This window comes from Amborella trichopoda, chromosome 9 (genome assembly GCF_054954075.1).
Source record: "Amborella trichopoda isolate Santa Cruz 75 chromosome 9, AtrichopodaSantaCruz75HAP2 v2.0, whole genome shotgun sequence".
Lineage (NCBI taxonomy): Eukaryota > Viridiplantae > Streptophyta > Magnoliopsida > Amborellales > Amborellaceae > Amborella > Amborella trichopoda.
The window spans coordinates 34960453-34984297 of NC_142344.1; the positions used below are offsets into that span (position 1 = coordinate 34960453).

At 38.2% G+C, this 23845-nt stretch overlaps 1 protein-coding gene across 5 annotated transcripts in view; it reads right to left on the bottom strand.

The window, feature by feature from the left end:
• Positions 1-468: 468 nt before the first annotated feature.
• Positions 469-23845, bottom strand: part of LOC18436628 (cell wall integrity/stress response component) — a 28919-nt gene continuing 5542 nt past the window's right edge. Inside the window, exons 1-5 of one of the 5 annotated variants that reach the window (XM_020668732.2) lie at positions 20985-21077; positions 14103-14230; positions 1196-1253; positions 973-1050; positions 469-889 (exon numbers count right to left, since the gene is read on the bottom strand). In XM_020668732.2, the coding sequence (XP_020524391.1) occupies positions 696-889; positions 973-1050; positions 1196-1253; positions 14103-14230; positions 20985-21027 (501 nt within the window). In that variant the 5' untranslated portion in view covers positions 21028-21077 and the 3' untranslated portion in view covers positions 469-695. Of the gene's footprint in view, positions 890-972; positions 1087-1195; positions 1254-14102; positions 14231-20984; positions 21078-23845 lie in introns of those variants that run through there. The other 4 variants (XR_016041669.1, XR_016041668.1, XM_011626010.3 and 1 more) reach the window with 4 other exon arrangements.

Genomic DNA, 23845 nt, shown 5'->3' on the forward strand with positions numbered 1-23845 from the left:
TCACCATATCAGATTGGAGTTCTAGGAAGATTTTCCTAACCTGCTGGAATTTTACCATTGGTTTTTTATATCTTCAGTTAAGTTTCAGCCAAATCCTCTTATATTGTCTATGATATCATAACCAACTGAAATGATCAATTTAAGAGAACAATCAATTGCTCGATTAAAGAGGCTAATAACAAGTCAAAAATTAATCGACTGAAAAGTTCCAAAGGAGATGCCCTATATGCTTCTTGATTCAATAAAATGATCCACAGAACGCAGAATAGTGCAAGGGCATAGTTACTGAATCCCGCACTGTTGTTTCCTGCAAGTATGCCAGAAGAAGGCCGGCTACCTCGATGCCAAAAGCTTTACACATATCATACAATTAAATCCCAATAAAAACCTGTTTATGCATGGAAATATAAAAAGATATTGGACTGCAATAGAAACAAATTCTTCAAAGAACGCAAAGAAACATCAATGTTTGTCAAAACAGCTCAAACTTCTGATGTGAATAAAGTAGCGCAATTTCTACAACTAATGTATCTGCTTGTGATCCCTGACTAAATTAAGAGATCCCCGCATGCAACATATCACAGCAAACATGAATTTTACGAAATGAACTCGGTGCCCAGATTTTCGGAATATGTGAGGAAAATGTACATTACTTCAAAATTAGTGTCATGAAGCTCAATGACTTCATATTACCCTTATAATGGCAAAAGGAGAACCGGACAAGGTATGAATTCCGCAAGTAAATTGCCATCAACATGCTTGGAATGGATGGCTTCCATACTCATCACTACCAGATCCAAGTTTAAGTCATCAGCAACCTCACCAATGATGGCTGTGGGCTTCTTACCTTCCCCCATTCTCTCCATCAATCCAAATTCTTGGAACCCACCTACGCGCAATCATCCAGTTGGATTACCAAAAGATAACAAATTTTGGAAAAGCCCATCAAATCAAATTCATGAAAATAAATACCTGCAGAGAGATGCCACCGGATACTTGAAAGTTGTGCCTCGTGTTCTGGTATGTCTTCCTTTGATTTCTCATCAATTACTGCAAAGAACATCAAGTTCTATATGCCTTGAATTCCTGCGTCAGAGGTCAGACCAAAACCAGGTGTTTCTAATGATCTAAAGCTTTAATGTTGCAAGACAGAAGGAAAGGGAGGTGGTGCCCCATGTAGGTAAAATTGACATACCAACCACTGTGATGTCAGCCCCATATTTTTTTGCCAAAGCTGCAGTTGCTGCTGCAGCCTGAACACAAATGAACCACATAAAGAGTAGTCAACCCAAAAATATATATACAGCACCTTTTCTAAATTTGATATCCAGGTCGAAGAGCCATGACTGATCCATCTAACCCAAACTTCACATCAATATATATCCATACATACATACACACACATATACATACATACATACGCATATACACATACATACATATACATACAAACATATATAACTCCACCATTGCCAGCCCCAAGCCCAAATGAGAAAGGAGGGTTTTCTTAAGTTCACAGCCAGCAGAAAACTTTTGCCAGATCCCAATCATGAATTAGGGAACCCCAAAGAGTTGGGGATAAAGGCTTGGATGATGATGATGATGTTCCCTCTTATCCTTGAAGGGAGAAAAGCCACAATTAACCTTCAGTATCTGAGGATAAAGGCTGCACAAAAAAGTAATTTTTCCAACATTCTAGATTGGATTTGAATTCCAATGTCATATTTGAACTCATTGATACCCAAAGATTTTGAAGTGCTTTGCACTCTGCAATGCTTTTTCTCAGGTGCTTTAATTCACAATAGAATTTCTACTAAAATAAGGAGTCTGTTGCATTTCTTCACAAAAAGAGGCCTACTAAAAGGAGTGCTTACTTTGCTTTAAGAGCGCAAAGCTTCTCATTGCTTGAATAGGAGCCCAAGTTACGGCTGCTTTTTTAATGCTTTGCATGGCTGCACCGTAGGCATCAAATAAGAAGTTCTTTTCCCTTACGCTTTAGCAGGCATCTAGCAACAAGCGCTCAAAGCAAGTGGCTTAAGCAGTTCCATTTGCTTTAGCTTAAAGAATAGCAATACGAATTTGAGCACCCTTACTTTTGCTCAAATCGCAGTAGGAACCTCTTAAATGGTATCTCAAGTTTTGCATCACAATAGGAGTCCAACTAAACCAAAATTATTCTTCACTCTGCAATAGGATTCAAAGTAAACTTTTACTGCTTTTCTCTCTAGTGTATTATAGAGTCCAGTTCAATCAAAGAATTACTTGTGCTTCTTGCTTCTTGGAGTTCAACTTCGAGAAAAAAAAAAAAAAAACTTTTGCTCTCTCTTTGTGCTTTGCTTCACTTTTGAGTGTTTAGCTTTGTTATACGAGTCTAAAAGAGAACTTTGCTTTCAGTAAGCTTTGCTAGAGGCTCTTCATTTCCATAGCTTTTTTTTTTTGCTTCAGTATAGCAACCAAAAGAGCTCAAAGACAGGGTCAAAAGCTTTAGCAGTTGCCTTAACTTCAAGCACATTAGCTAAAACAGTTCCAGAGCTTAAGCATTTGCCTAAGCATCAAGCACAGTTATTTATGCGCATGAGTGAAAGGTAGCTTGAGGTGTTGTGCTATAGGCATTCGTACTCTTAATGAGGGCAATAGCACCAGTAAGATTCCTAGCATGATAGTTCTCTAGAAGCATGATAGTTCTCAGCTAGCTGTCTTGCTTATCAGCAAGTAATAAGCTATATGCATTACAGTTTCTAGTGTCCAGTTTAGAAATGAGATATCCATAAGCAAGCTTATCGAGCATACAAAAGCTTCTCCAAGTCCCTATTTCCCTTCCCCTAAGGTCCCAACAACAACATCAATGGAGAGAGAGAAAAAGAGAGAGAGAGAGAGGTGGTCCATCTACCCAAATGGTTTACTGTTTCTATAGAGAGAGATAAAGAGGTGGCCACCTACCCTTTTTTTTTTTTGGGTTTTAGAGAGAGAATGCCGATTCCAACAAGCGGAGAAAAATCCATGGCATGAGATGGTTGTTTTTACTAGTTTTTATTAACGTAGAGCGAGTCAAACTAGACACTCGACACTTATCTATGAAGAAAATGAATCAAATTTATCAAATAGCACATTATGCTTGTTTCTCATTGTTCTTGTGTATTTAGTGTTATCATGAAATAATATCCTTTTTGTTAAACTTAAATTTATATTTCAAAATTTGAATATATTATCCTACTAGGATTCAATTTTCAAGAAAAAAAAAGTCCTGGCCACCTAGACGGCTAGGCGGCCTCCCTAGGCGAGCGCCCAAGGCAAACACCTAGGTAGCCTGCATAAGGGGGACGGTAGGGTTGCTAGACCCTGGCGGCTTGTTGGAACCCCTTGTTTTTCATTATAGAATATCATTTTTTTGTTTTATAAATATGGTTTTATAGTTTGTTGTATACAATTTATTGTTAAATACATATCAAACTTAAACACACATGACTAAAACTGTGAATAAAATAGTTAAAAGTTACATTAAAGAATGAAAATTACCAGGCATAATTAGGAAATGTTAATTTTATGCTTATCCCAAAACTCAAGATATCCATTAAGTCGCAATAGATATCTGAGTTAAAAAAAGTCACATCTGAAAATTCAAAGGCTATAAACTAGAAAAATTAATCTTCTCTACCCCAAAATTATAATAAATTCAAATATGAGGTTGAGTTTCATCAACACCAGCAACATGAAATCCACGTCCAAGGCCAGTATGAAATGCACCTGAATTTCATGATGATTTCAAGCCATCGTAATTAGAGTCATCCTCCTCGACCTTCTTCCCGTGTCTCCTCCGAATCTTGCATCCTCACCCTCCAGTATTGTCCTCCTCTTCGCCTTCACCTTCTCCTTCTCCTTCCCCTTCCCCTTCCCCTTCCCCTTTCCCCTCTCCTTTGCCATCACCTTCACCTCACTCTAAGTTTGAGATCTAGTAGTACCCATGGGGCTCAATGGCATACCAGTTGCCTCTTGTACTTGGGTCCACGTCAAGCTCCCCCTTGATAACAGGCTCATCCCCAGCATCCTCCTCGACCAAGCATTCACTTGTTTTATCCAAATCTTTCACAACTATGGGGTCGAGTATTTGTACAGCTCTATATGGTGCTCCTTCAGCTTCTGACTATACTAAACGAAAACATGGTCGTTCAGTCTCTTCTACTCGAATCTATTTCTCTTCTCGGTATGTACTTGTTTCATAGTGCTTCATTGCACTATTAGAATTTGTTACTTAAAAAAAATATCAAGAAAGTTAGCGTAGTAGAGTGATAGGAGATGAGGATAAATGAAAAATTTACCATCTCGAATATGCTAAAATCGCACTCGCATCCGGACGATGTACTAGTCAAGCTCAAAATCCATTGCACCATCCTTTGTAAGTTGGGGGCACTTTGTCCAAGGTTGGCCATGAAGCCACAATACATTAAAAATAAGTAGAGCACATAGATATAAGTAAATTTAGAAAATCATAGTCAAGTTAAATATGGAGGATTAAGAATTTAAATGACAAATTCATCTTCCACTTACATGGATATATTTTCATCATTTGCCTTATTGGGATGTCTGTCTCAAGGGTCCCATGGAGTAACCATACGAGTCAAGTTCTATAGACACTTTGTCTTAGGCATCCGAGTCAGGGTCGAGCTTCACATTACACTTGTTAATTTCTTCTATGAAACAACCCCTACTCTCTATCTAAGAATCAAAATAGAAATAAGTCGGGTTGAGATAGTACCCTGCTAGGTCTAGGGTTCTCTCCAACAGTAAATCCATTTGTCATTTATAATTTTCAAAATGGGGCTGCATTACTTTCATATTTCTTCAAGTTCATCTTGATTTCTTCTCTTGTAACCTCCATTAACTTATAAATATGCCTCATTGTCGGTTCCTTTCATTATTCACAAGGCGCAGTACTTTTACAAGTGGCTCAAAAAGATAGATGCAATACTGAACCCCACTCCAAAACCTGGGTGGCATAACAATGCCTTAACCTTTTTGCCTCTTCCCTCCTTAGACCACTTGCTTTTTTTCATTCTGAGGAGACAAACCTTGTGATCACTGACTTTACCAAGTCAGCCCCCTCAGTATACCTCATCATCATGGGTAAACCGATGGCATGGTTGCAAATGAAAATTGTTACAGCTTTTGCTTTCTCTAATATCCCCTGCACCACTTTCTTCTTAGCAATTTTCTCAAGCATGGGGTCAATGCAACGTGCCACACAAGGCGCAAAAAATGTCCGACCTCCTCATCTCCAACAATCTAACAGTTGCCATATTGGCTTAAGCCATATCAATGACAACTTGCACAATATTTACCTCCTTGGCATCCTCAATATACTTATCCACAACTCTGAATATGAAACTCGCATCATGAATCTTAACAAATGCATCAATGGACCTCAAAGACATTGCTCCCATAGGACAATTAACATATAAATTTATAATATTCCTTGACCTCTTACCGCTCCAAGTATTTATCATATTGGTCACCCCACACTTGCCCCATGAATTCTTGTGGGCCTTTAGGTACTCATTTTTAAGCTCCACCTCTTTTTTCAACAAAGGAAGCTTGAGCTCATAAGGTGTAGAGCTCCTATATCCTGGGCTTTCAAATGTATTGGTTCCATAAATCAACTTTCAAATGTAAATGTCCAGAGTTAAGTTCTTAACACAAGTGCCATTCCAAATGCCTTTTACAAGTATCGAAGGCAAGTATAATTTCTTTTGCAATTGATAAAGGCAAGTATAACTTGGGCATTGGAACATTAAAATTGGAATAGGCATTTAGGTTCGATTCGGATCACATTTCTGATAGTGCTAGGATTGGCTGCCTCTTTTTAAAATATAATCGATAAAGAGCTTTAAGTTCAAATACAACTGACACAGAGACCACCATGGCACAGACAAAAACCTATTTGGACTATAATAATGAATTTAAAATCACATTTTTAACATGTATGACATAACATTTGTATCTTTTGTAGACAATTTCCCTAGTGGACTATGAGTTTCTATTAATAGATTTTGCTTTTAATATTGTGCAATAGTCAATAGATTGACTTCAAATCTAAGGATTTCTTCTTCAGGTTTTAGAGACCTCCAATTTCGATTTCTTGATGAGGTTCTAAGTTGTTAAGGCATGAGACATCATTGATGTAGAAATCTCGATTCTAAGAAGGCTGGAACTCGACCTCTATAGAGTTACAAATCTCAATTGCCAAGTGGATTGAAACTCAATTCTAAATTGATATGACTTCTGATACCAAACTGTTGTCAACCTTGATCCCAAATACGTCAAAAGCTCAATTTCAAAGATGTTGGAATCTCATTCTATATAAGAAGGAATCTCGATTCCAAGTAGGTCAGCAACTTATTTCCAAAAAGGTCGAAATCTCGATCCATATATGTAGAGATCTGGATTTCATTTGGAATGAATCTCGATTCCCATAAAATAGGAATCTCATTTCCCTCAATTCCCCTTGCACAGACATCAATTTCGAAAAAAGGAATCTTCTAGACGACGGCGATTCCATGATTCTGATACTTAGAACGATTCAGAATATGAGGCGTTTCCAACAACTATGACCCAAATTAACATTCATAAGGGCATCATTCACAAATTAACATTCATAAGGACATCATTCATCTTAAGTGATTTTCTTATGAGGTTTTGCTTGTCTGTAGAATCCAAGTGTACTCTTATGCCTATGGACCTTAAGTGTACTCTTTCTAAGTGCACTTTCTAGACTCTAACTATACTCTATTTTCAGATTTTATATTTTTTTATGGGACTTTCTAGTAATGTCCTTAGTAGCATGCGTTCAGCAACATCAATAATGCTAAAAGATTAAATATTCATCCTTTTATTTTTGAAATATCACTTTTGAAAGATTTGATTAGACATATTTGTAAGTATACGCACACACATACATTTATGACTTATCATTCAGGTAATTGCAATAATATATACATATTAAAAATTGGGAATACTATATATATATATATATACATATATATTTATATATATATATATATATATATATATATATATATATATATATATATATATATATATATATATACACACACATACTATACTTATACACAAGTTCAATGTTCTCTTATGAAACCCATCGATAGTGTTGTGTGAGGACCTTCTGATAGGTGGATTGGATTATATGACGAGCAGAAATCGTGAATTTTTTGAAAGCAAATACTTTCCTTCAATTCCTTTAATTAGTATTGTTGTCAAATTTGAGACATTTCACTAAATATTTCAAATTTGCTAGGAACAAAGATCAGATCATCAGGGAGGATCTTCTTCTGCCATGTCTCGCCAAAGCTCTGGAGACGCGTCCCTTCCCATCATCGAGCTTCTACCTTCCTCTTCTTCTGCCCAGTTCAAGCGCTTCTCTCATCGTATAGATGGAGTCAGAAGTTCCATGGAGCCCTTCCTCGGAGGAACAGTGGGAGTGTAGCCTCGGGTAGCAGCGGTCCTTCGAGGCCCAGTAGTAATGATCTTCAGAGGAGGAAACACTTCAACTGGGAGGAAATTTATAACCTTTACCCCCCACTGTCAACCCCCCGATCTGCTGATCGGAGTCTCTTGCCGAGTTCTGCGTGCAACCGTTATAGGCTGCCGGTTGGCCCCAACTCATTCGTTCAGGCCCTTACTTCCAAGACCTCAACCCTCCCTGTTCCCCCTGATCCTCCTCCTCCTCTTCAATCCCTTGAGGCCTCGGTAGCCTTCCCTTCACCTAAGCACCCTCTGGTCATTATAACCCCGGAGCAAGTGTCTCGCCCTCTCGCAGACAAACTAGAAACTGCACTAGTGGGTTACTTTGTCCCTCAGAGGAACGATATCCAGAGTATTGAAAAGTGGGCACAAGCTCAATGGGGGGACCCCAACATTACTTGTAGAACCTTATCTAGGGGACGTATCCTTTTCTCCTTTCCATCCTCAACCTTGGCCCAAGAAGCAGCCAACGGTCACTCCGACCTTACTTTCAAGAGGGCAAAACTGTGCTTGAGCCCTTGGTCCCCTAAGGAAGGGGCATTGTCTACCCTCAAATATTGGGTAACTTTTAATGATATACCCCTTCATGCTTGGTCCCCTGTCATCTTCAGGAAACTAGCCCATTTGTGCCGTCATCTGATCTCCATTAACTGGAAATCCCTGGAGTTCCTCCCCTTGGAGGCAATGCAAGTTTTGATAGAAACCTGTAACCCCTTTCTTATTCCCCCTAAGATCTGGATCAAGGTCGATGGTTCCTGCTTTCCGATAGCAGTGCGATGGTCCCTGGCCTCGTGGGAGAAACCTACAAGGAAGAAGACGAGCTTGTCGGAACAGTGGACTAAGGTCACTGGGAAATCCAGATCTCGACTGCCGAGATCGAACCCCCACAGGAGATCGACACGTGTTCACCATAAGACACACGTGTCGCATATCGTACATTCCTGCCCAACATTACAGAAAGGGGCACATTGAGTAGATCCTCTTGTGGATCCACCTATCCACAAGCCTGATCCTCCTGATCACATCGCCTCCCTAAGGGATCCTCCCCAAGATCCAGCTTTATTGCCGCCACCCATTTCCACTCATCCCAAGACAGTCTCGCCACGTGTTCGTCCAAAGGGCGCCTCGCGTCTTCCCTCATCACAAGATTTGACAACCCTGCCACCCCAACCGCCTGTACCTCTTACATCTATCTATCATGCGTCCCCCATCGCCTCCTCACCCGTCCCTTCAGGTTTGCAGGCTGTTTCATGCTCCCCTTCTCCCTACCCGAGTGGTAGCCCCTTGGACTCCCCTTCATCGTCCTCGACCCTAAGTGGTCTTGTACCCCAAGAGGTTTCGTCTCCCTCCTCTGTCGCCCAGATGGTACAAATGGCAGGAATTAATCAAGTGGTGGCATCCAAGCTTCCCCCTTTCCACGAGGAGTCGAAGTACATCCCCCTCTCTCTCCTTCTCCCCTCTGATTCTGTAACTCCAGAGGCGTCTCTCGACACAGACACGTCCCACTTAGAATCTAACGTAATGGGAGTTTTTTCTTCTGAAGCCATGCCAGTGGGATCTCAAGTTGCACCTTCTTTTCCCCCCAGAGAACCCCCTCTTGACCTGCTAGCCTGCTGCCTATACCCTCCTTCCTTTCCTAAGCCATCCGCCCATGCCTTCTCTAATATGGATTGGTCTCATTACCCTATTGGTATTATGTTGGTTCATTCTCCTGATCCTTCATCGCTCGACTTGGAGGCCTTGGCATAGTTCTTAGCCCATTTCCTCCCCATCTATCATGCTCTCACCCCTATATGTCGGGTCAGCTCCTCGATCATCCCCTTCTACCGTATTTCATGGTCACCCCCTTATCCCTCGCACAGCCTTTCCCATTTTTGAGTTCCCTTTGCTCCATGTCACTCTCAACCCCTCCTTCATAGTGGGTAATGTTATTAAAACTGGGGCCTTTGCGTCCAATGACCCCCCTTCCTCTCTGCCTACCTCCCCCTTGCTTTAATCCTCCACCCTATCTCCACCCTTATCCTTTGCCTCCTAATTCCCCTCTTTCGGAACCTGGCTCCATCTTTGCCCTCAATATTACTCAATCAAGCTTCCTAGGCCCCCTATTCCAACGTCCTTATTTCCGTTGTCCTCCTGACCCTCTGTCCTTTACCCTGAGCATCCCTTCTTCCATCCAGCGACAGCCCGTTCAGCCTTCCTCTGGCAGAATTCCGCAGCTCAATCATTTGTACTTGGAGTCTGACCAAACACAGCAGCCATCTACGTCCAAAGAGGACTCGCCTAGACGAGTTAGCCATGATGATAACAACCACCACACCACCACACACACACACACACATACATGCATACGTATACAAATGTGTATCAGAAACTCCACTTGCACTCCTATATACATGTAATGCACATATACGAGATTGCTCCCCGAGCAACGCTCCAAGAGTAGGGAGCTTCAGCCAAGGATCGATCCACAACATTGGTCCGTGCAACGAAAGGTGGCCAAGATCTTAAAGATCAATCGTATCGAAAGCTATGGTGCCAGACTATCAAAGGAGCGACTAATTTTTCAATTTTTAATTTCTCCTCTGCTAACCCTTTCTTTCTTTTGAATAAATTGTAAGGCTTTTATTCCAAAGTGTTATAAATAAAGCTCCTGGTTATTATTTGTGTGTGTGATCCATTCATTTTCATGTTTTCACATAACACCACTCTTATGCATCGACTATGCCCACTGTATAGATTTCTCTCACGCATAAGTTCAAGATAGCTTCCTATGGCAACGTTCTTTTTTATACTCATAAGATAGCCCTAAAATTCAAATTCCGGTACAATATACCCCCCATTTAAAAAAGCACAGCCCTATTCAAGTATTTTGCAAGGGTAATATGGGTATGGCAAGAATAAAGGTCACCTTTTAAAATTTGACAACAGGGAGACGACAATTAACAATTCTCTGAAGAGTTACGTTCAGAGATGGTTGTAAATAAGTTCAAAAGAATAAAAGTCGCCTTTATTGTTGGAGGCATCGTGAATGACAGAGAACAGACTCTCAGCATGGTCAAAAGCACCTTAAACTCTTGTTTGTTGGTGTTAACCATAGTTACTGGGCTCACCTTCCTTGCTTGGAGATGCCTTGCAAAACCTCGATTCTCTCGATCCTGAAGCGGATCTCAAATGAAACTCAATTTAGTGTTTTTGGGATCTCGCTCCATCTTATAAGGGAACGAGTACCTTCGAATTTACTTTCGCGTTCCTAAACACTATAGGATTTAGTTCCCCACTTATGGTTCGCACTCTCGAGCTCATTGGTATCTAGATTCCAAATAACGGAACACAAGCATCACCATATTTGGCATCCAGATCCCACCAATATGGGATCTTCTTAAAGTTCCTTATTTCATAGAAAACTAAGCCAACATGTTATTGGTTAACAACACCAGAAGCTACATTTTAAAGCCACGGATCCTTATAACTCATACAAGGAACTCGTGTTCTAAGAAAATGGAACTCGCTCCTATAAAAGTTATTCCTCGCTCCATAATATGTTCAATCACTTTTACTAATGCGCTCCTTGAGTTAAGAAACTCAAAAAAATACCCTTGGGAACTTCGCTTCTTGCGTATAGGATCTCACACCTTTATATAATAATTATTAATTCTATGGAATAAAGGAGCTCGATGAATACAAATGGACCTTGATCCCGACATTTGAGGTTGTACGAGCATCGATCCCTAACATAAGGATCTTCAGTATAGCTTTGATTATTGTTGTTGGAAACATCTGTGATTCCAAATCGTTTCTAAAATTGGAATCGCGGAATCGCATGTATGAGAAGTTTCGGAATCTAGGAATTGTTGTCTGTACGATTCGGATTTGAGAAAAACGATTCTCACTATTTCGGAATCACGATTCAAAAAATTAGGAATCGTGTTTTCTATTTGCAATAATCGATGTCCCTTCACGTTTCATACCTAAATGAAATCACACATGACCCCACTTGTTTCAGTGGTTGCTGGAATCGTGAGTCCTAAAAATATGGAATCGTCATTCCTAAAATTTTAGAATCGTTGTCTCCATCAACTTGGAATCAACAATTTCACCATTCCGAAATCGTGATTCTCTCGATATTGGAATCAAGATTCTCCCCTTACTAGAATTGTGAACCAATTCCCTCCGTTATATGAGAGACATATTTAGAAAATATATAAATTTTCCCATTACTACACCATCGAATTTTGGCCTGTATATACTCAGTCCAAGACTCCAAGTACTAATGTCAACCTTTATGATATCTTTATGGACAATCTCATACAATGGACTCGATCAACCCATAACTCCATTATGCCTACAAGGTCTGGAGCTATCTACGGCATACAAGGAGTGAGAACAAGGGCAAGCTCCCTTTTATCTCCTTTCATTGAATTATAAAATAAGTACATGACATAGTAACTCTTCTTTGTTAAATGTAGTTTTGAGTCTTTTGACTTTTGAAAAGGGAGTTATTCAATTTTTAGTCAATTTATCTGATATTTAATGATTAATTTAACCAAAAACAACACACAGGGCACTTCGCTCATCCTTATTATCTTATTATTTTACTTAAAGAAAGCATTTTTATCCTCTTATTCAACTTGAAGACATGACGGTGCCGATCATATATTAAACATTATTACATTAGTAGTTTAGTACCCACACCACTTACCAAACATTATTAAATTTGAAGTGACATTTTTTTAGTATTATTTATTCTTGATAAGAGTTCTTAAAAAGTAACATGGAATGAAGGATAGAGAGTAGTAAATAAGAAAAAAAAATTTAGCATATTACTTATATTTGAAATTTTGATTTTATTGCTGTGTGCAACAACTTCAAATTCTCTCACGCTCTCATACATGTCGCGCTCACTCATGATTGAGCACACATCGAAGGGTTTCTGCTCTCCCTATGCTCACATATTACTCATATTTTAAATTTTGATTTTATTGCTATGTGCAACAACTTCAAATTCTTTCACACTCTCATAGATGTCGTGCTCACTCATAATTGAGCACACATCAAAGGGTTTCTGCTCTCCCTATGGTCACCTTGCTTCCTGACAACATGGATTCGCAAGTCCTTTATACTTTGAATCAACGTTTAGCATAAGTAGAATCGTATTGTTGTGTAGCAAGGAATCACGATGTTCGCGATATAGAAAATTGATTCCAAACAACATGGATTCGCAATTCCAAAAAATTTGGAATCAATGTTTCTCACAACCAGAATCGCATTCTTGTATAGCTAAGAATCATAAAGTCCTCGATATGGAATCTTGATTCCGGCAATCCAAGAATCGAGATTCCTAAACTAGGTGGAATCGTGTTCCGTAAAAATTGGAGACGTGATTCCTTTCTTTTATAATCGACTTTCGCCCAAGAAAACGTCGAATCGAGATTCCGAAACGGAATCGCTACCCTCATAGGGGATTCGGGTAACTATAGCTTCGATCCAACGATCCTGCCCCCAATCCTAGAACCATTCCTGTTCCCGTACCTAATAACTATGGTGTTAACTACACCAAAGGTCCATCAAGAAGTAACTGAATGGCTCACAATTTATCTACATTACAACCCCCATGCTCAATGGGTTTTGTGTACCAAGCAAACTACCATCGAAACAGAACTTCCATCACTCCCTCAAGTTGGGCTCTGCTGTGAAGCATGTGTGATCGTCATTTGGATTCAACACTCTGCCACTATAAACATTCTGAAATCAGGTCCCATGTGGAGAGGCCTTAGAACTCTTTATGCATTCCGGTCCAAAGATGTAATGTTTTTTAATTATGTATTGTTTTGTAATAAACCTTTTCTTTAGATATAAAATATTCGAGGAAAACTATGATAGAAGTATCATAGCAAAATGAAAAATCAATATTATGAATTTTCTGCCACAAAAGAGAAAAGATGGAATGCTATTAATTAAAAAAAGGTACCTTAATGCTAATGCCTTTTCAGTGCATCACATGAAGAACCATGTAATCATGGCAAGCACAAAAAGAAGCATTGGTCAAGTGCAAGGACTTCAAATCCATGCTTTTCTGAGTATCCCGCTCTAAACAAAAAATTTTGAGTGCTCTTTTTCAGTTTATCATACCAAATAATAAGGAGAATAACAACAACAGTAAAAATAATAATAGTAGTAGTAATAACAATAATATTAATAATAACAATAACAACAACAACAATAAAAATAATAATAATAATAATAACAACAACAACAACAATAATATTTCAAACCCATGCTTTTCAAATCTTAAAGAAGTTAAAGTCTCCACAAAAAAGTAAAATTTATTTCAAGTCAGCAATAAGGTATCTTGACACTACTTCCAAGTTTAATTAAGCAAATATAATTTGATGTGTTTCTAAATGTTCCACATCTTACCTAAGGAGCACAGCAGGACACAAACCACGTCATTTCTCAACATAGGAGCTCCCTAATACCTTTATGGTGTTTGGGTGAGTGTTTGTGAATCAAGACTGTACTATAATAGAAGAAAGATAATAATAAAATTGCCATGGATCAGGAAGAACCTGTCTTGTTCCATCAGAGAGATAAGGATTGCGATCAGTTATTGGAAGAAGCACATGCTTGAACTGTGAAAAAGTATCAGCAGCTTTATTGTCTTCAGATGCTTGCAGCTCCGCACTTACTGAAAACACTAAAACAGAATATGGTTATGGAAAACGAACACAATTATTTATTTTGCCAAATGAAACAGTGCATTTCAAATTATTGGTGAAATGCTAAAACAGAAAAGGTACACGAAATAATAAAACAACTCAAAATAAAAAGTGCATTTCAAATTATTGGTGAAGATAGTATCAAGAATTAAACAATAAATGAAATAGTTAAACCAACATGTCGCTCTTGCTCCCAGATCTCACTATACTGCTTTAGGATAGGGATCTCCATGGAAATGTTATCTTTAACTTTTGGGATCTCAATCCCCACTTTTTAGGGATTATTCCTAGCCACTCAAGGCGCAGCAAGAGGCCAAGAAGATGAACCATTTGGATCTTAAATGTAATCGTACTCTCTGTCTCTCTATAAATGCTTTTGGAGGTTGTAAAGTGTAAACTTGTAAATTAAGCATCTTGATATGGCTTTTAAGGTTGTAAAGTGTGAAATTATAAATAAGTCAGATTTCATCAATACAAAACCAACTTCCTTTTATTGTTATCAATTATCCGGATGTGCCTCATCATGATATTATTTTTATCTTATTGATTAAATAAAAATGTAATTAGTACATAATTAATTCTTTATTGTACATTTTTGTGTGAGCATTTTTAATGCATTTTGTGGGATTATTATTTTTTAATTTCAATAAAATATCTAATCTTTAAACACTTCTTCTTAAATAATTTGTATGTGCATCCATAACTAGGGAGCTTCTAGCTCTACCCCCCCCCTAAAAAAATAAAACACAAAACATGCAACAACTATAAATGAGCCAAAAGATGCATGAAAATCAAATGTCCTTCTTCAAATTTTAAATAAGAATCAAAATAACCAATAGTAAAATAGATGATCCAAATTGCAGGAATTGGTGGGTCCAACTAACCAAGAAACAACTCACATAGCTCCAACTACTCTATAAACTGTAAGCTAGCAAAAGAAGAGCCTAGAACCCCTCTTTCAAAAAAAACCTCTCGAAAGAGGAAACCAATCATTTCCAGTCTCTCTCGGCAGTCTTACATTCAATTTTCATTTCAACACAAGGGAGGGACGCCATGGTATGGACTCTAGCCCCTCCAGGTATCTTCACGGTAGCCTCATTTTATAAAAGGCTAATCCAAAACCCCACCTATCCCCTTAATCCTACCTCGGTATTGTCACAATGGACAAACTTCAAACGAGAGATCTCAATCTCCAATAGATGTGTCATGTGCTTAAGTGAGGAAGAATCCAATCCCCACCTACTTATCCTCTGCAAGTTTACCCACAACCTTTGGAGCCAAGTATTGCAACTCTTTGGCATCCAATGGATCATGCCTCCAACGGTCAACGCCGTGATTTCTTCGGATCTTGCGTCACATTGGCCGAAGGCTAGAACAACACTGTGGAAGGCTACCTTAGCCGCTACCATATGGGTAATCTGGGTAGAAAGAAATACCAAAATTTTCCAAGCACACAAACTTTAAATATCAGCACTCTTTCACAAGGCTACTTCTTTGGCAACGTTTTGGGCCTCAAACCACAAGGTGTTCACGTGCATGTCAGGGAACTCCTTAGCCAATGGGGAAACATTCTCAACCATCAACCACTAAAGGTTCAAAGACCAAACAACTAGCTGCCACCACCAGAAGGCACCATCAAGCTCAATTTTGATGGATGTTCTCTAGGGAACCCTGGCCCGGCAAGAGTTGGGGGAGTCTTTAGAGATCATCATGGCAATATCCTCTTTACCTACTCTGAGGACCTAGGCCTCAAAGATTCTCATTACGCTGAAGTCATGGCCCTACTATTGGGTCTGAAAAGCTTCAACCGTTCCTGGGGACCACACCTTTTAGTGGAAGGAGACACACAAAATATTATTTCTTGGGCAACTGAGAAGACACCACCTCCATGGTACTTAGCGTCGATTTTTGATGAAATTGCTCACATTTGCAAGGATACGGACGCCTCATGGAAGCATACCTGGAGGACGTCCAACGAACTCGCCGATCTCATGGCGAAAGACGGGGCTAGAATCCAAGTAGAAGATCTCGCTGGGTCCAACTCCTTTTTTGCTCTGGACCACAAGCACACAGCATAGAACTTCTTTTGTATCCGGGCATATCGATAGGCCCAATTTTTTGAGAACTTCTAAATCGTTGTAATCGGGCAGGTTCTATAAGCCCATTTTTTGTACATGTTTGGTTGACCCATTTTTTACCGAGAGATCCACCTTGAGGGTGCTCTCGAACCACCATACCTCTGTAATCTAACACTTCTTAGCAATACAATGTTAACTTTACCTAAAACAAAATAACTGTAAGCTAGCAGACAAAAGTAAACAAACAAACGCAATAGCATCATCATTCCATCATCCATGCGTTATCCCAATTATTTGGAGTTAGCCACACGGAATGTACAAAATTCGGCCACCCGACCACCTAGAAGGCCTCAAATTGCCTAGGCATGGCCAAGGCCCGGACGGGGGGTGGTCAGGTGGACTTGTTTAAGGCACCCGCCTAGACGGGTCTGGGTGCTCGCTTGGGCCACCTCCTTAATTTTTTTCTTTTATTTAGTGAGAGAAAATTAGTTCTATGGAGAGATTTTTTATTGTTCGTACTATTCATTCATTTTAGAGATAAAAAGAATCTCTCCCTTGTATGGTTTCAATTTGTAAAACAATTAATATTAATGCCAAGCAATTTGCAAATGTATATAAAAGTAATATTAATATCATGGTTATATGCATGTGTTATTGCGTAAGTAGCTACATGTGTGCTTTTAAAGAACTGTACCCTCTCTCTCTTCTAAAAATTAAAGAAAGGTATTTTACTAAATAAAAGGAAACTTTACCTTTTTAAGAATTGTACCAAGTACTTTACTTTTGTAATGAACTAAAATTAAAGAAAGGATACTTTATTGCAAAAGGATACATGCAAACCCTGCCCCCCCACCCCCAAAAAAAACAAAAACAAAAAAAATTAAAATTAAAAAAACCAACAAAAAACGAACAAAAAAAACCAAGGCCAGCTAGGCAGCCGCCTCTGCCTTCTTGAACATTGCCTACATGAACCATGTTTTGCCATTCCGATCTATCTAGGGTCATACCCAATGTCAATCTATAATCTCTTCGCACTACTTCAATTCATATCCTATTGGGGCCTTCCCCTTGCCCTTTAGAGCCGTCCACTTGAACCAAATCACCCCCCCTAACTAGTGTAGTTCTAAGTCGATACTACATATGGCCACACAAGCTCAATCTACTTTCTCTCATCTTATCACCTATTGGAGCCATGCCTAAGTCCTCTCGGATGTATTCATTTTGAATTATAGCATTTCTCGTCATGTCACTCATCCATCCCAAAATCCTCATCTCCATTATGCTCATTCTACGGATATGTTATTTCTTAACCCCCCCAAAAGAGATGGATTAGGTATTCAAAGGCTAAGTAAGCAAGTGCTAGAATGGTCTTGGGTTTTCTTTTGGATTTTAATTTTAGTGTTCAAGGGTGGAATTTTACATTTTAATTTAGGGATTGTTATTTTTATATGGCTTTTAGTGGCGGCTAGAAAATTTGTTGGGGTCATTATTTAAAGGGCTACTCTAGAATACACCAACCTCTCAAGTATCTTAATACTCGAGATATAGCATCTCAGTACTATCTACCAGGGCAACGTGTATATCTACTAAGTTTGGTCCTCGCATACACGAATGGTCTTACTATCATCCTGTAAGACTCCCCCTTCAATTTCATTGGTATGTGACAATCACATAAGCCGCTAGAAGCACATCCAGTGATTCAAAAGGCGGACTGCCAAGCACCTCGGCCGCTGCCTAGGCTGTCCAGAAGGCCTGCGCGCATAGCCCAGGCCTAGGCGGCCAATTTGGGCGGTCGAACCCTGGGCGGCCGCCTAGGCAGTACGGAACCCGCCTAGACGGGCCGCTCAGGGCCTGTGCCTCGCCCAAGAGCAGAAAAACCATTCGATGAAGGCATTTTTCGTCTTTTTTTTGTTTTAAGGGCTAAAAATTAGGGTTTTAGGTTCATTTGAAACCTAAAACTTGTTGGAGCCAAATTTAGAGAATTTAGAGAGAGAAAGCCCCCAAAAAACTAGATTGTGGTGAATTTTTTCAGATCGAAGGGTTACTCAAAGTTAACAAAAATTGATCAAAACATCACCCATTGGTATTATATTTACTTCTTGATGTTTTGCAAAGTTATTAGGAGGTTTTTTAAAAGATTTTGAGTATTTAGAAGCATTTTTGAGGTGGAAGTTTGAAGATTGAGCAATCAAACTCAAAGTAAGTGATTTTTTTTTTATTGCTTTAGTAATTTGCATTATTTTTGAGATGTCTTATTTGGGATCTCATAGGAGTGGTGATCCCGGTTTGAGTCTTCAAGTATTACTTTCACTAATTCAATTTTGTTTTCTTCCTCATGGTGGTGTACTGGATTCAACTCGACTGCCCATGTTCCGAGCGCCCGCCTAAGCGCTGGGCGACCTGGACCCGCCTAGCGCTTTTTGAAACTATGAGCACATCTCAACTTCGTTCCACCAAGCTCTAACTCTATGGGCAACATCTTCCACAATCTCTCCATTCTCATAGATTATCGACCAAGGGTATCGAAAATAATCTCTTTAAGGTACCTTTTGGCCATCAATCTTAACCAATCTTGTTTTTACTCCTATTATTACTAGAATTGCATTTCAGATATTTTGTCTTGACTTACTTTTAAAATCTTCAGATTCTAAAGCATCCCTCCAAAGTTCTGACTTTGAGTTGAAGCCGTCTCTAGTCGCATCAATTAAAGTAATGCCATCCGCAAACAACATACACCATAGGACCTCATCCTTTAGATGCCTAGTTAACACATCTATAAACCAAAACAAAGAGCTATGTGCTCATTGCCAACCCCAGATATAGGTTTATTGTCACTGAAAAACTCACTTCTCTCCACTAATTGTGCTAACACTAGTTAACACTTCCTCTACATATCCCTCACTATATCAATATACACTTTACTACTTTAGAGACTCCTTTTTTGTCGAAACACACCAAATTCACTTTCTATATACCCTATCATATGCTTTCAACCATATGGAGATCTTTTCTCTTCTCCCTAACCTTTTGATCAATTGCCTAGGTAGGAGAATAGCCTCAATTGGTGACCTCCCTAGCACAAAACCGAACTAAATTTCTGATACATTTGTTTTATGTCATAATCCTACTCAGTCACTCTCTGACACGGCCCAGTCATAGTGTAGCTCACAAGTTTGATCCCTAGATAGTTCATATAATTATGCATGGCTCCTTTGTTCTTGTAAATAAGTATCACAATACCTTTTCGCCATTCGTCTGATATTTTCATTGGTCCCAAAATCTTGTTGAATAGCTTGATCAACCGGAATATACCAATCTCCTCCATGGACTTTGAAAATGAGGACAAAACAAAATCTAGTAATAATAATAATTAAAAAAAAATCATATTTGAATATTGAATCCATCCTCCTTTGAAACTGTGAGGGAGCAGTTTTGTGTCTGAAGGGTATCACTAGCCATTCATATAATCCTTCAGGAGTGGAAAATGATGTTTTGTGAATATCTTCTTCTTCAATTTCACTTGATGGTACCCTGACTTGCAATCAAATTTTGAGAAAATACTTTTTTCTGCAACTTTGTATCAGCTCTTCCTTATTGGGTAATGACCATTTAATATCTATTGTTACTTGATTTAGAAGAATATAATTAATTTCCATATTGGCATTTTCTCTTTTTACCTCTGGATGATTTCTCACAATAAAAGCTACACAAGAATAATTTGACTGGGAAGGCCTAATTCACCCTTGTTCTGTCAAATTCTATTATTTGAATTTTCAGCTCATCTTCATCCTCCTTACTGCATCTTATAGGCTTACTCTAAACTGGGATATCATGGAGAGTCGGTATATGAGCTTTAGGTGAATCTTTATCCCAATTTTCCAGAGGATGTTCAACATAAAAAAATTTAGGATTTCTATGATTTCCCTTATATCAAGCAATTTTGAACTAGCTTCTAGGCTCATGCTCTTTATTTGTCTGATGATTTCATATTTTCATGCTCATTTTCTATCTTCTGAACATCTTTCATAATCTTTATTATAGAAGGATTTCTTTGAATTTTGTTAGTCCTCATTTTAAAAGTCAGTAGAATTCGAGGTACAATTTCTTTTTCTCCTTCCATAGTAAAATTATCAATTCTTTTGACACTGTGTAAGGCCCTATCTCATCTAGAGTTACAGATCTCATTCCTTCTTGATATCCTCCATCATCAAATATTAAAAAAAATTTACCAAAATCACCTTTTCTCCAATTTTAACAGAAACATTAATGCCAAATTCGGTTAATTTTCTTCTGCCATTCATTGTATCAACTTCTTGTCCTTGAGAATATTTCACCAAGTTTTTCCACAATTCTTTGGTGTAAAAATTTATATTAACGCCTGTATCAAGAAATAACTGTTATCTTTTTCCAATTTCCACCTCCATCTATAGCAATTTTTGCTGACACTAATAACAAATTTTGAGAGTTCATCATTTTTTGAATTTGATATAAATTTTCTTTTGAAATTTCATCCTCTTTGAATGGTTTTTCAAACAATTTCCTGTACGCCCTTATAGTCACTTCGAAAACTCTATTTTACTTTTTCAATATGAACATCTCCATCAAAAAAAACTAATGAATCATTAGACTCATCATTACTGGATAGAGAACTTACAGAGTCTTCTTCGATTATTTGATAAGGCCAGGATGTCGAGCATTCTTCCTGTTGGTTTATTCTTTTAGCCCGAGACCACATCTTTCCAAGTCATCGTTTTAAATTGTCCCACCATTTCTTCATTTTCATTACTCTCATCACCTGTACTTGCATCATTTGGAGCAAGAGTAGAAGTTGATGCAAAGCCTAAAACCTTTTGAGATCTCCATTGCGCAGCAAAAAAAAAATTTATGACTCTCCAATTACCTCCAAAAAATTCTTTTTCTAAAATTTCAACAAATACAGGGCAAACAAAACCATCTTTTGGGGCCAAATATAAGTGTGAAAGAGCACAAAACTTTCCTCGATCATTACTATAGTACAGACATCCCCATGATTTGTACTGGATATGCTTCAGTACATATCCATTCTTTTCTTTCAGCCTTTTTCATTAGGAGAAATACTGGAAGATCATGCATCACACAAGGAATAATTAAATCCCAATGACATAAAAACTTAATTTCCAGTAAAAGTCTATCTGAACTATTGGTAATTGGTTTTTCTGCGCAATTGATGTTATTATAAAGCCATGCACAAGCCATTTTTGGAAAAATATTTTGCCCAACATGCTTCACTGCAGTAGAGAAGGAGCAAACAAGAGTGAACCTATGGGCCCAAATACCATAAAGGGGGAGAGAGGTTCGATTTATGAAGAGAAAACAGGTCTGGGTAGAAGAAAAGTCTATTTGAACTATTGGTAATTGGCTTTTCTTGATAGAAGGAAAAAGTCTCAGTGTGAGAAAGGAAAGGTTTTAGGGACTCAAACAGATTGATGAGGACTTAGAAACAGAATCCAAAGAAGGTTCGATTTATCAAGAGAGGGTGTAAAGCGCGTTCAAGGGAGGACCACAAAAGAGTTCGTAAAGAAAACTATGAAAAACATACGTAAAGAAAAAGGTGTAGGGCTTTAAATGAAGTAAGTACAAAAATGTAAAAACAAAGTACAAAAAGGTTTTACTGAGGGGGTACTCAATAATTGAAAAGAGAGGTAAAGAAATGAGAGAGTTCTACGAAGGACTTTAAAAAGTGTAGAAAATAATTATTTTTTGGGATTTTAGATAAAAACTTAAAGAAACACACACACACACAGATTTAAAGAGAAAAAAAGGAAGTAGAGAGAAAAACAAAATTCTTTTCTTTTTTTTTAAATAGGGTTACCTAGTAGGGTAGGTAACAGGGAGGTAGAAAGCAAATAAGTGAGAAGCTTGAAGAAAAGGGATGAGTACCGTGCTCAACAGTCAACAGTCCACCGAGATATCTTTTTAAAGGCTGCGACTTGCTGGCCCTCTCCGTCAGATCAGCTACAGGAGCAGTTAACAACACCTCAAGGTGTTCCTAATCGATATTACGCTCACAGTAAACGAGAGCTTTGATATCCCGAGTTTCGTTCGGGAACGGGGTTAGACAAATCCACCAAAGGACTATTAGAGTGCAATGACTCTACCGGGCCCGGCTACCCAATGTTTTGCACAAGGGAAACTCAACTTAACTTCTGCTTTATTTTACACAAAAGGGTTACATATTTATAACCTGATTTACCATGGAGTGGTTTACAAAACCATGGAATAAACCAAAGACGAAAAGCGAAACCATACAGTACTGTGGTACATCAGGAACATCCATGTGTCACTTAAAACAGTATCATGGTACATCAGCTACATCCACATGTCACTTATTTTCACATCCACTTCAAAGCAAAGATAAACGCAACAAGTACAAAGCTATACACTCGTCACTCAATCTTCCATACAGTAAAAAGGTAAATAGTAAAACCACTGATAAAAAGTAAATCCACTCTTCATAAAGTAAAACTACCTCAAGAAAACCATGTATGGTTTCTTTGTGATATATTTTGAGATGATTCCAGAGACTCCCCTGGTAACACATTTTCAATAATGTTGTTGAATTCTTTGTAATGAGTCATACAAAAAAGTCCTTCGGCTTGGCAATTCTTGAAATTTTTGTAGAAACTTTCTAATAGTAGCACTAATGTCGGTGGCTTTATGCTGGATGCTTCATGATTATAAAGTATTTCATCTTTATATCTCCAAATAAATCCTTGCTCAATGAAATTAATCCCTTGAAAATACTTGCACAAATCCTTTTCCCAATTTGTATATGCTAATAATTTTGTCATAAAATCTCTAACAATATGATTAAGATATAGTTGTCTTTTGAAAATTAGCAAGTCATCCAATACTTCCTTCTCAATAATCCAGGTAATTAATTCGAGTTCTAAAGAAGTCCATCTGAAATTGTTTATTATTATACTGATTCTTCCAGCAGAGGTGAGAAAACAATCAATATTAGGGTAATTTCCTGTAGTTGAATCAGTATTTTTTGTTTCAGGAGAAAAATAACTCTTAACCTTTTGACAAAATTTATGTCTATCTTCCAAGGTTTCTAAAGACCATGTCAACCACTCATTATTTTGGACTATTCTTATCATTTTCATTTCTCTTGTGAGGGCATCTGGAAGATGATGTTCTTTTCCCATAACCTTTTCAACTAAAAATTTATATTGGGAAATGATGAACTACCACCATGCATATCGCTGTAATTTTGGACTACTGGTAATTTTCTTTTTCATTATACTTACCAGATTTGAAGAGTTGAAACTGAGGATAAATGTTTCTCTAAGTAAACTAGTGTGAAACTTATTGACTCCTCTGACTGCAACCAATATTTATTTTTCAACGGGCCAATAATTTTGCTCATGCTTCTTGAACTAGTTGCTAGTGAAAGCATATATTTTTTCTTCTTTATTCTCCTTTTTTAGCAAAACTGCTACCCAAGTGTCAGATGATGCATCGGTAGAGAGA